The sequence below is a fragment of the Hermetia illucens genome, chromosome 2 (assembly GCF_905115235.1).
Source record: "Hermetia illucens chromosome 2, iHerIll2.2.curated.20191125, whole genome shotgun sequence".
Classification (NCBI taxonomy): domain Eukaryota; kingdom Metazoa; phylum Arthropoda; class Insecta; order Diptera; family Stratiomyidae; genus Hermetia; species Hermetia illucens.
The window spans coordinates 73,323,715-73,337,531 of record NC_051850.1 but is presented as its reverse complement, the minus strand read 5'-3'; the positions used below and the strand labels follow the sequence as shown (position 1 = coordinate 73,337,531).

At 43.5% G+C, this 13,817-nt stretch overlaps 1 protein-coding gene across 5 annotated transcripts in view; it reads left to right on the top strand.

Moving 5' to 3' along the window:
• LOC119647796 (choline transporter-like 1) overlaps positions 1–13,379 on the top strand; it is a 158,495-nt gene extending 145,116 nt beyond the window's left edge. For 4 of the 5 annotated variants that reach the window (XM_038049003.1, XM_038049000.1, XM_038048999.1 and 1 more), the window contains exons 6-9: positions 12,204–12,483; positions 12,538–12,700; positions 12,855–13,076; positions 13,141–13,379. In XM_038049003.1, the coding sequence (XP_037904931.1) occupies positions 12,204–12,483; positions 12,538–12,700; positions 12,855–13,076; positions 13,141–13,308 (833 nt within the window). In that variant the 3' untranslated portion in view covers positions 13,309–13,379. Of the gene's footprint in view, positions 1–12,203; positions 12,484–12,537; positions 12,798–12,854; positions 13,077–13,140 lie in introns of those variants that run through there. The other variant, XM_038049002.1, reaches the window with a different exon arrangement.
• Positions 13,380–13,817: the final 438 nt, after the last annotated feature.

Below are 13,817 nucleotides of genomic sequence, written 5' to 3'. Positions count from 1 at the left end.
GGCAAAGTCTCCACGTCAGCAAGGTTCGTTCTGATGACAGATTACGCCTTTTGCCATTTGGCCACGCTTTTTGTTTTCGGTAATTACTTTTGAACGTAATCAATTTGAATGAATTCATTTTGAGGACTGCGAAATGCACTATTTGAGTTGCAGGTGCTAATAATTCTTCTGGTATAAAGGTTTTGTGTTCATCTTATGTTAGAAACTTTCTACGCATGTTTTTCCATTTGTATATGGCTAAAAACTCACAATATTCCTTCATATTTTTCCAAACTACGAGACATACCTACATATTACAGCCATAGATATTACGCTCACCCTAAACAAATAAACATTGCCTATTACCGAATACTGTATTATATATGCATGTAGATAAATTGATCGTACACATATTTCGGATTTACTTTGTGTGTAATAGTATACATATTTTTTTTTTTTTTTTTTTTTTATGGATGGAGGTGGAAATCTTAGAAAGACGCTGCTGCGCCAGGTTGCAGCAGTGTGTGGGATTCACACCCACTAAAACCACCCCCACCCTTCCGCCGCTCCCCGCGGGACCACCGTGAAGTATTACTTCGCGGGGGAGGCTCTGGTTCGCTATACCAGCTCGTCCATGTCACGTCTCCGTCGCGCCGCCTTCCGAGCTCGATCCAACTCCAGGAGTTTTGTCTGCACCACGGCTACTGCCTCATTTACCGCCATCCAGTTTTCCTCCGACTTCAACATCTCTTCCACCAGGTTGGAGGGCTCGATGTCCGCCCCTAAGATGCTGTTCAACCTCCTTTTCTGCTGCAGAAATCTTGGACAATGGAACATGACGTGCTCCGGGTCCTCGAGTGTAGCACCGCATTCAGGACAGTTGGGAGACTCGTCCAACTCGAAGCGATGCAAGTACTTCCTATAGCCACGGTGTACCGTAAGGAACTGTGTCAGGTGGTAATTCAATTCTCCGTGCTTTCAGTTGACCCATTTCTCGATACACGGGATCAATGTATGGTCCATCTGCCCTTGTCGGAGTTATCCCACCGTTGTTGCCACTTGCCACACAACTCTCTCCTGATGGCTTTTCGGAAATCCGCATTCACCTCGACTGGATTTGCCTTCCGTTTTTCGTAGAGCCAGTGTGCCTCGCTCGCTAGAAGATCTATAGGGATCATTCCTGCGATAACACACACTGCCTCCGTCGACGCCGTCCTAAATGCGCTACACACCCTTAGCGCAATTGGCCGGTATGCCGAACATATCTTCCTCCGGTTGACAGCGTGGTTCAACGCTCCCGCCCAGACAGGGGCCGCGTATAGCAGGATCGACTTAACCACTCCCGCGATGAGTAGCCTGCGACTATATTTCGGCCCTCCCACGTTAGGCATCATCCTTGCAAGGGATGAGCTGGCATTTGCTGCCTTCTCTCGCGCATAATCCAAGTGTCCCTTGAAACTCAGCTTGGCATCGATCATCACCCCCAGGTATTTGACAACCGATTTTGAGACGACCTCACGATTACCAACCTGGATGGTAACCGTGTTGTTCTTCCTACGGTTGGTAATGAGGACCGCCTCCGTCTTTTCGTCCGCCAGGTCCAGCATGACCATTCGTAACCATGACTTGATGGTATGAATGGCTTCATTTGCATAAAGCTCCACGTCCTCGGGATGCTTTGCAATTGCAATTACCGCCAAGTTGTCCGCAAAACCAATCAGCGTTGTCTCCTCCGGCACGCGAAGGCCAAGCACTCCGTCGTACATTATGTTCCACAGCAGCGGTCCCAATACAGAACCTTGAGGCACACCTGCTGTCACAATGTACTCCTTCGGCCCGTCGTCCGTCTCGTACCAGAGAAGTCTGTCCGAAAAGTAACTCTCGAACTCTAGGAACACCCAGTTTGGCCAAAGCGCCCTTAATCCAGCCCCAGTTGGCTGAGTTAAAAGCATTTTTGACGTCCAGCGTGACCAGAGCACAGCATTTGCCCATGGCCATTGCATTTCGAGCCAATTCCACGACCTTTGCTACTGCATCGACCGTATAACGGGCTCGCCGAAACCCATATTGCCGCTCCGAAAGACCACCCGCAAGCTCGATGAACGGGAGCAACCTGTTGTATATCACCCTCTCCAACATCTTCCCCATGGTGTCTAAGAGACAAATAGGGCGATATGCAGAGGGCACGCCGGGTGGTTTTCGGGGCTTCGGTAGCAACACCACCTTCTGGGCGGGAAACACTCCTTCCGCCATGCACGATTCGAATGTGCTTGCGAACCACCTTGATCTGGCCTTTACCGCCACCTTCAGAGCCCCGTTCGGAATTCCGTCCAATCCCGGAGCCGTGGGCATGTCACCTGAGGTGATTTTCGCCCGCGAATCTTCTTCATTGCAACTTGGTAGGCTGTACCCCACGGATTCGTATTAGCCTCCATGCAGAGCTTCTGGTAGCATTCGCGCTTGCTTCTCCGAATGGCCTTCTTATAGTTGCTTCGCAGATCCCTGTATTCCTCCTCACGCTCCTGGTGCTCCGGCCTTCCCCTTGTCCTGTGGGAAAGTCTCCTCGCTCGGAGACAAGAGGATCTCAAGGCAGCGATCTTCGTGTTCCACCAGTAGTTTGGCCTCTTGCCGTGGTGCAAACGTCGTCGTGGCATCGTAGCGTCGCATGCTTCGGTTACACGCTGAGACAGCTGTGTGACCCTTTCCACCGCTGTTCCATCCGGATCATGGGCTCCCTCCAATGCGGCCAGGAATGTCTCCTCGTCGAAAGTTCCGATAGACCAGCCAACCGCCTTAGCCTTTCCACCTCCAGAGCGTCGTTGACTGCTTCTCCGGTTCCCAATGCGGAGGAAGATGTCCTGGTGGTCACTCTGGGTGTAGTGCTCACTCACTTGCCAAACCATCTCCCTCACCAGTGAAGTGCTAACAAATGTCAGGTCAACGATCGAACCCGACCCTCTTCCTCGAAAGGTGGGCACGCATCCAACGTTGGCCAGCACGATGTTCAGCTCCGCAAATGACTCCAACAGAATTTGACCTCTGGTATTCGTCGATCGATTTCCCCACTCCAGGGCCCACGCGTTGAAATCGCCCGCAATGATTTTAGGGATGCGGTCTCTAGCGTCCAACACAAGACTGTCTAATATCTCCTCATATTGTGCTAAGGTTGCACTAGGAGGAGCGTAGCAGCTGTAAATATGGACACCGTTGACCTTCGTCCTTATAAAACCGGCTGCCGGGGGGGCCATGACTTCCTGAATGGCCTGTCTTCCGCACGCCCAGATTGCGTCGTTGCCAGACGCATCCACCGCCCAAGTCGCACCGCCGTAGTTTCTGTACGGCTCGCAAATAACCGCGACATCGACATTCGACTCTCGAATGGTTTGCGAGAGCAGGTCCTGAGCTGCCTCACAGTGATTGAGATTGATTTGTATCAAGCTCATTTGCCTGTGCGGTTCAGTTTCCTCCTATATACCGGACATTTGCTGCTTCCCGCAACATGCCGGCCGTCCACGCCCTCTTTCCCACTACGTAACATACACCGTGGATCTCCGGTGCAATCTTTGATGAGGTGGCTCTCTTCCCCACACTTCCTGCAACTCCTCGACCTATCATGCTGGCTAGTGCATGCCGCCGCAAAATGGCCGAAATCGAGGCATCTGAAGCATCTCTTTAGAGATATTTGCTCCCTGAGCCTGCACACGACCCAACCTACTCTTACCTTGCCCGCGGTAATTAACTTAATAGCTGATTCCGCCGACAAACTAATAATAGCGGTCTGTGTGCCACCATATGCCTTCTTCATACTTTTTATGGCACTCTGGTCTATATCGCCAAGGTTGAACTGCTGCTTTAGCGCAGCACAGATGTCCCCCCGTGAGGTGACTTCATCTAGGTCCTTGCATTCAACCACTATCTCCTGTTTCCGAGCTCTTACCTCAGCTTCCTCTCCAAGTACACTTTCCACCTTCCCGCGGAAGTTATCGGCCGACTTGTCAGCGGATTTACTTAACTCCAGCATCAGATCCCCTCTCTGTGTTCGCCTGATACGGCTCACACTATCCCCCAAATCCTTCAATTCCGGGTCTGACTTCACCTTTCGGAGGATGTCGGCATAGGACATATTTCTCTTCTTGGAAATAATTATTATTTCCGGGCGAAGCTTCTTTTTGTCCTTTTTCCTCTTGTTGCTTACCTTAGTCCATTGTTCGGGCCTCCGGGCGTTGGTTTCTTCCACAATAGTATACCAATAGTATGCATATGTACATATATATAAAGTACGTATATTGAAAACCGCTCCTTCAATGTACAAATTTATTTATCTGAAGTAAGCACTATCCCAAAGTTTCATTTACACCTTCTTTCTTCTTTTTCTTCAGCCTTTGTCTCGTTCACAAGCGGGATCGGCTCGCCGTGATCGGTTTCGGTCATACACGTTTTTAAATGCACGAAATTTACACACAATGTAAAAGTTTCATCTTCTATAACTTTGTTAATAGTAGTTGGATTTACTTCAAACTTCCCAAAGTTATATGTTACGTTATCCCTTATGCAAGTGGCAAATTTGGTACTTCCAGCGTGCATTTAGAGGGAGGGAGGGGGTTCCGGCTAAATTTCTAAATTCTGCTAATTATTAACTTGATTTGTAGAGACATCAGAGCGGGATGTATTTTGGGAGCTGGATAGGTGGTTGCACCGATCGTGGAAAAATTTGTAGAGAGGAGTCTTCGATAGTGTAATCACGCGATTCGTGCCAACACGCGCTAAACAACCAAAAGGACGCCCGAAACATCGGTTGGATGGTGATTTCAAGGCCTCGAAACTTCATCCACATCAGGCCTTTGGCCGACACGAACTAAACAAAGGTTGAGGGAGAAGAAGAAAAGTGTAAAATTAATAAGAACATTTTTTCATTATACATATTTCTAGAGGGTATTAATATAATCCAAAAGGAGTTAAATCATTAGATACAATATAATTCGATAAAAAATTCACATATTGTTTTTGAAGCCAAATTATGGCAACCTTCTAATTCTACTGGTAGTTAAAAAATAACAGTTATTTGTTGAAAACTATATTATATGTTTCTCTAGAGAAATGATTCACCTCCGGTTTAAACGTTTTGTGTTTATCTTATGTGGGGAACTTTCGTTACACATTTTCCTATTCGCGCATAGTTAAAAATTCGAAATATTCCGTCATATTATTTCTAAACTCCAAATTATGTACATGTGTACATACATGTTAAAGCTATAAATATTATGTTAACCCTAGAAAAACAAACATCCTTTATTACCGCATACTGGTGCATATAAATGTATGTACTCATCTCATTGATGGTACAGACCATATACATATACATACTTCCGCTGTATTGCATGTGCAAAAGCGTCATGCATACGTAAATTGACTTCTTACATACTGACGTCCATAAATCCATTCGAATTGGGCACTACCTTGTACATTACCACGTACATATGAAATAAAAATAACTAAATCAAGCCAAATACGTCGGGAAAGCAGGTATGAAAGGGTTTCTATATTTCTTCTATAAGAATATTTGAGTAGGCATTTAGCCCGCTTGTAATGTTCACGCATTTAGTTTGGCAATTTAATGTAATACTGACATTCCAAGCCTTGGAATATAATAAATTTGCACAATAGATACAACTTTGACCTAGTGCTATTTCGACCACACTTGATAAAATAATGCTTTATAGTAGAGTCTATAATACTGATAATTCTAGAATAAACTTAAGGGATTTCCAGAAAAATTCTAGTTAATGTAATTATAATAAATATGGTAACATACTATTATTTAACTTGGTTAACCAGGTATCGGTATGGAGTGTATTTTGAGTTTTAGAGATCGTATAGTGGCAGCTTCCTGAATTTTTTCTGATTTTTCGGTTGCGTGGTTTCTGAGAATGGGTCCGCGAAAGGAATAATCACTTTCCAGCTCTCGCATTTCCCCTCGGTCCCTCTTTCATTTCATTTGAGACCTCACCATATATCTTTCCATAAATGAATACACTCCCCTAGAACGATGTAATGCGTAGGGGTTCACCGTTCCCACCTTCCCACAAAATCTTGTATACTGACACAAGATCTACTGAGATGTAGCCATTTACGGGAAAAGTACGTGTGACAAACCAACAGGCAGACACAATGAACCGATTTTAATAAGGTTTTATTTTACACAAAACTTTAAAAACGAGAAATGAGATGCTGCCATGCGGCCGACCGTTCATATGAGCTATTGATTGATGATGACATCATACATGCCTTGGATTGCACATGAAATAGAAAATTTTCACCTTCTATAACTATTACCAATAGTTCGATTTCCTTCAAACTTTCCAGATTATGCCTTATATTATCCTTATAAATGACGCAATTTTGTACTTTTAGGTTGAACTTAAAAGAGGTTTACTCACCTACATTGATCGCAGGCATCTGAATACTTCCGCTGCATTCCATGTCCAAAATCATACATCCGTATATATGAACGTAAATTAAATACCGCTAGTAATGACGTGCATACAAATTCATCTGAATTGGGCACTACCCACAAACTTCATTAGCATGTACATATGAAATACAAACAATTAAAGCAAGCCAAAAACCGAAAATATTGTGGTACTGATTGATGATGACGTCATACACGCCCCGAAATAGAATTTTCACCTTCTATAACTTCTTCTTTCTTCTTTTTCTTCAGACTTTGTCCCGTTCACAAGCGGGGTCGACTCGTCCGGATCGGTTTCGCCATTTGGCTCTACCAAATGCCTGATCTGGATGCAATCTCGAGGCTTTTAAATCCCCATCCAGCGTATCAAGCCACCGTGTTTCGGCCTGCCCTTTGGTCGTTTATCATCGACTTGATGTTCAGACCAATCTTGGCAAGTGAATTCTGGTTAGCGCGAATTACGTGACCGGAACATCGAAGACACCGCTCTCGCAATTCTTCCACGATCGGTGCAACCCCATATCGAACGCGAAGATTCTTATTTCGGTTGTAATCAAAACGTGTCACGGCACTAGTCCAACGCAGCATCTTCGTTACCATTACCGGAAGATGTCGTTCATTATCTTTTGTAGTCGGCCGACACTCAGAACCATAAAGAGCGAGAGGATGGACAACATTGCGGTAAATTTTGAAATTTGAGACGTTAATTGATACGTCCATCACAAAGAACACCAGTTATGGAACGCCACTTCATCCAGGTTCCGTTAATGCGTGGATGAAATGACGTTCCACAACTGGTGTTCTTTGTGATCGACTATAACTCTATTCATAATAATTCGATTTCCTTCAAATTTTCCGGATTGTGGCTCATATGACCGCTTATACTGATGCCGTTTATGCTACTGTGATGAATAGAGCTTTGGGAGTAAATTTTTAAAATATGGTTATATGCCATTATTGACTTTATTTAAGCAGATTGGGGGATGTATTTTATGGCCCAGATCTTGTATAGATGCCCCATTGTGATTATTTTTCGGTTTTTCGATTGAATGGGTTTTGAGAACGAGACTGTTACACTTTTCGGGACACACATTTGGGGTCTTCACACCCCTACGTTTCATATAGTATCAAAAATCATTTGAAATAATAAAAACTTGTTTTTCCTATTCGCTAGTGTTTATTTATATTTTGCTAATACCGATGTTTCGGGAACCACTTGCTCCCTTCATCAGTGCTGAAAATTCTTGTTGAAGGGAATAACATAACACTAGCGAATAGGAAAAACAAGTTTTTATTATTTCAAATAATTTAATCGCTAGAAATACCACGTAATGACACTCAGATCAAAAATCAGTTTCGAAAAGTACTAATAGAGTTCTTTCATTTGATAACCCACATGACCATATTCTGTGTACACACCTCTTTCGCATGTATAGGAAGCCCCCTTAAATCAAGTGCAAAATGATACCATTCGCTATATGTAAAAGGATTGACAGACCACACGTCACCTACCCTAGGTGATCAGTATTTTATCAGTTTGACTGTTTGAAAAGCTGGTAAAATTTACTGGAGAAGTTCAAAAATGGCAAAACAGTTTTTTTTATCAAAAATAACATTAATCAGATTTAAATTTATTCGAACATTTGTGGACCACTGGAGACAAAGTAATAGCATTCTCAAAAAATAAGCAGAAATGATAATCAAGTCGGGATACCGGAAGCTGGATGCTTCGGATATAAAAGTTGTGTGGTCGTTTTATGTGAGAAACTCTCTATGCATGGTTTTCCATTCCTACATAGTGTAACCAGGTACATAAATGTGTATTATAATATATTGGTTACTACCCGGAAGCTTTATTACACATACAGATACATACACATGTCTCCCGCGAGTAATTGACTCTGATATGCAAACAACTAAAAAAAAAACAAAAAAGGAAAACTGAAACTTCCTCATGGCCGTTCATGAAAGTTCATTTATATAATGATGACGTCATACACGTGTTAGGGTGCAATAAATTCAGCTGAAATGCGAAATTTTGACCCTCTATAAGTTTGTTAATAATAATTGGATTGCATTCAAACTTTGCAGAATTATGTGCTATATTATCGCCTATGCTGATACCAGCATAGGCTTCCTCCATTATGGGTGTAGGTGGAAATCTTACAAAGCCACTGCCGCGCCAGGTTGCAGCAATGTGTGGGATTCTGACCCACTATGACCCACTAAAGCCACCCCACTTTCTCCTTCCTTCCCCGCGGAACCGCCGCAAAGCATTACTTCGGGGTGGGCTGCGCTTTAAGCGACCAAATCTTCCGTTCTTCGCGTCCTCCTTGCGCTCCGTTTTCCTAAGTTTCTCCTGTATACTTTTGATTGCGGAGTTTACCGCACAGACTTCCTCAGGCTTCAGCATTTCCCCGACGATGTTCTCCGGATTTAGGTTGATTTTCAGGGAGTCTTCCAGGCTCCTCCCTTCTGAGTAAAATCGTGGACATATGAATTCATTTTCCTTTTCTCATACAGGCAACGTGTCTCACTTGCGGAATGTCTATCGGGATCATTCCTGCAATAACCCACGCTGCATCGCGTGATATTGTTCTGAAGGCGCTGCACAACCTTAGCGCCGCTAGGCGGTAAGTCATATTTACCCTCCTTCAATTACTCTCACACGCTAATGTTTGCTCCCACACTGGTGCCACGCATAATCGTGTGGAGCGAACCACACTAATGATACGCTGGTATTTGCCGCTTTCTCACAGGCTTAGTCCAGGTGTTCCTTGAAGTTGATTTTAGAGTCAATCATCACCCCAAGTATTTGATAACCGGTTTCGAAGTGATGATGTGACCACCAACACGAATACTAACCGTATTCTTCTTCCTACGGTTGGTAATCAAGACCGCCTCCGTCTTTTGTTCCGCAAGGCTGAACTATCTCCAGCCACGCTTTTATGGCGCTAATGGTTTCGTTAGACTTCAGGTTGTTTCGCGACGACAACCACAGTTATATCATCTACGAAACCCATTATCGTGTGCTCCTTTGGCACGGGATTGACAAGGACCTCATTGTACATGACGTTCCACAGGAGAGGACCCAACACTGAGCCCGGTGTACTGCTTGGATCTCTCGTCCGTATCGTACCAAAGTTTCCTCTCCGAGAGGTAACTTTCGACGACTTAGTCAAATAACTAGGGACACCCGCCCACTGGCTTAGCAAGTTCCTCATCAGTTACCGCAGGTATGGTGTGGAAATCCAATGCTTACTTGTATTGCTAGCGTTACCCTCTATTCGGGGGGAAGAACGCCATGACGAAGTCGAGGAGAAGATGCGAGCAGGTCAGTTGTGGTGTTCGCTGTCTCATCTTCTTCTTAACCACCCTATACGCTGTTCCCCAGGGGCTTTGATCTGCCTCTGCGCAAAGTTCCTTGAAGCATTCTCGCTTGCTGGTTCGTATAGCCTGTTTAAACCTACGATGTTGGAAATCAGATTTTCCTCTTTGTCTCGGCAGGATGAGCATCGAGGTGTATAGGGATTCATCCTGCTGCCTTGTTGGTAAAATGTCCGCGCCTGGTGCGGTTGCTCCCTGTACTTTTCTAGTTCACAGACTGGTTGGTTCTCCCAGGCTTCCTTTTTTTGTCTATGCAGTCGCTTCTCCGCTCGACGGAGTTCGTGATAACTCTCTGCGCGTGCCTGCATTCTTTGAGAATTCAATATTACTCGGTATGCAACATTCTTCCGTTTCGACTTTTCTCGTGGATAGGGCCAAGTATCTTTGTGGCCGTATCAGGTGATTGTAAAGATCATTTGTTGATGCTTCATCTCCAGGACATATGTTAGCTGCGGTTATTGCAGCATCCATTCCCCCTTATAGGTGTTAAGGAGGGCTGTTTTCTGAATGGCTTCAGTATTCAATTTCACATGACTGTCAGATGGGATTGTAGGTGGTGTCGTGATTCGAGCTCGGAGAACTATGCCAACGAGACATTCATCAAAGCTGAGAGGTGGCGGCGTTCGATCAGCACGTGGTCAGTTTGGTTGAAAGTGATCTCGTCTGGAGAGGCCCACGTATGTTTGTGGACCACTTTCCGCGCAAACGAGGTAACTTCCAGCAACCATTCCTTGCGATAATACTAACTAAATAATTCGCAATCGGTTATCATTGGTATCCCTATGTAAGCTATGCGAGCCGACGTATCGCCTGTCCCTACTTGACTGTTGAAATCTCCAAGTATGATTTTGATATCATACTCGGGACAGACTTCGAGAGTCCGCTCAACTGCCTCGTGAATATATATTTTTCCGACCCTGCATATGTAGGCTAGCTGCTCAACAACATTCGGGCTGTACAGGCAGCGCACGTTCACTGAGAAAATGCGCAAATCGTTATTGCGTTGTCGTTGCCTGGTTCGTCGTTTTGAAATCCATCCTATCCGATGCTCCTATTGTGGTTTCGTAACTTCGGTTTTCCGTGTAGGGTTGTCAGCCCCCGTTTTTAGGCGTGAGAGACTGGCTTTCATCGTTCTCCGTTTGCAGTTTTTCATGAAGAAAGAACTCCCAGCGATCACCGCGTGGAGGTGGAGATAGGGTTTGGTAGTCGAGCTATTGGTGTTGGTTCAGCAGGCATTTCCCAGGTTTTATGCTCCATTGTGAGCACCAATCCACGCTTCGCCCTAGGGCCTATACTACCCTTCACATATACTTGCCGTTTCTCATCTTTTCACGGACCAGCCCTGGTTTTCAGCTCCGCGGGAAAGCACATCGCCGCATGGCCCATATTCGATCTGGAGGAAAATTGCCTGGTGGTCGCTATGAGTATAATGCTCACTGACAAACCATGTCATTCTCCTCGCCAATCTGGCACTCATGTATGTCACATCGACTATTGTGTCCGACCCTGTCTCACGAAAAATGGAAACATTTCCCGTATTTGCAAGCACCAAGTCTAGCTCCGCGAAAGCCTCGGGCAGGATGTGGCCCCTGGTATTCGTAGTGCGACTGCCCCAATCATTGAAATTACCTGCTATGATTTTGAGGGTTCGACTAGCATGTCTAGCATTCCCTCGAATTCTTTTATCGTCCTGCTTGGTGGAGCATAACAACTGTATATGTAGAGACCAGCTATTTTTGCCCTAACGAATCCAACTTCGGGAAACTCCATTACTTCTTCAATGGCTCGATTTCCACACGCCCATATTGCCGCCTTGCTAGTTGCATTGGCAGTCCAAGCACCGCTCTTATTATTGCGGTAAGATTCGCTGTCTGTGTGTCCGTCACCAGCAATTTGGTGGAAATGATGGAAACGATCACCCACACAGTGAGCATATTGCTATAATTTCTAATAATTGGCTGCAAGTTCATTTTAGTTTACAACAACAATATAGGTTAGAATATAGAGCATGATTCTACCAAGTTTAGTGGAAATCACGCTATTACTAAGAAAGTTATAATAGGTCAAAGTTGTCGCTTCTGTGTAAAATCAACACTTTAGATGTCAATATCACCCGAATGTGGATCTTCTCACAAAATATATATATTACGTGCTACATACTAATGGGACAAATGCACACTCAAATGTCTTTATAGAAGAAATATACAAAACCGAGGTCAAAATCCTTAGTAAATCTACTATAGTGTACATGAAGTTTTATCCACATTTTGGTATAAAACGTATTCTTTTTTAATCAAAAAATTTGGATAATAATGAGTTTTGGTAAGGACAACTTTATAAAATGTACTTTATTTTTGATATTTTCCAGCGTTACACACTATCGACTATGTTGATGCATACTGTCTCCGAAAGATGATATGGTTTTACATATTTGGGCTATTCTGGCTGATCGAATTTGTTTTTGCGGGAATGCAATTAACCATCGCAGGTGTTGTAGCACATTGGTATTTCGGCAAATATACGAAAACACCCATTACCCATATATTTAAAAACTTAATTAAATATCATTTGGGATCTATTGCTAAAGGATCGTTGCTAATTACAATATTCCAACCAATTCGTATTATGCTTACATATTCATACACAAGGTTTTAAATATGAATTAATCACTGGTTCCTGATAATGAAAATTACATATTACAGATTGAAGAGAAAACAAATCAAAGGTTCTAGATGCGCGGGATGTGGGTTGCAGAGCTGTGTTTGCTGTTTCTGGGTTTTGGACAAATTTATCAGATATTTAAATTCCGATGCATATGCTGTGATTGCAGTAGAATCTATAAATCTTTACCCTGCAGGTGGTATAGTGAGTTGCTTACCAGCTTTATGGTGCTTGAAAACAAGTTTGTTCAATTCGTTCAACAATTAAATGGAGTAAAAATCCCTCCAACAAATCTGATTTAGTTACACCTTTTTTGTTTTTGGTTTATGTAGAAAATAATTTAACTCATTTTAAGTAGGCATGGAATTCCATTGTATCCGGCTCAACAGAAAGCACTGCTCTGCGACACATAGCGGATTTTGTACTCCTACTCGCTAAATTCTTGGTAGCAATATTTTCTAGCTTCATGAGCGTTTTACTACTACGAGGCTCGAAAATTGCAGATCTTTCATCGCTACTCTGGCTTTTCTCTTTCGCACTTGGCTTTTTGATAGGAAAAGTGCTTTTGACATTATATAAGGTATGTATAGAAAAAGTCAAAAAACTAAATATGAAGTTTTTTCTAAGTGAATTCTTTTTCCTAGGCTGTAATTGACACTCTATCCTTATGTGACTGCGAGAGAAAAATTATGAACAATCAGTCTAGACGATGGCCACTAAACAAGAACGTAAGCCCCATTGAAATAGAGACAGCAGTTGGAACTAATGAGACAGTATCGCCTTTTGAGATGACATTAATGATGGCTCACTAACAAGTTGTCTTTTACTTACGTAAAGCAAATAACCTGAATTGTACGTTTTCTAATAAATCGTTTATTGCTAATATGGTAGTCATTACCATCTCTTTTATGTTTTTCTTCTAAATGAAATATAAATTATTTTGAACCTTCTGCTACATTTCACACATAATAGTTAGGCGATAGTCAAGTTATTTTGGACGCTTTTTTTCATGGGAATTTTTATTGATAAGCTTTATGTTTCATTATTTCCGAGTTATACAAATCTCAGCCAAGTACGATTTTATCTGCCACAGTTGCAAGATATCCAGCAGTTCTTCTTCTTCTTTTTCTTCAGCCTTTGTTCCGTTCACAAGCGGGGTCGGTTCGTCGTGATCGGCTTCGCCATTTGGCTCTATCGAATGCCTGATCTGTGTGCAATCTCGAGGCTTTCAAATCCCCATCTAGCGTATCAACCCACCGTTGTTGAGGTCTGCCTTTTGGTCGTTTACCATCGACTTCGATGTTCAGACCAATCTTGGCAA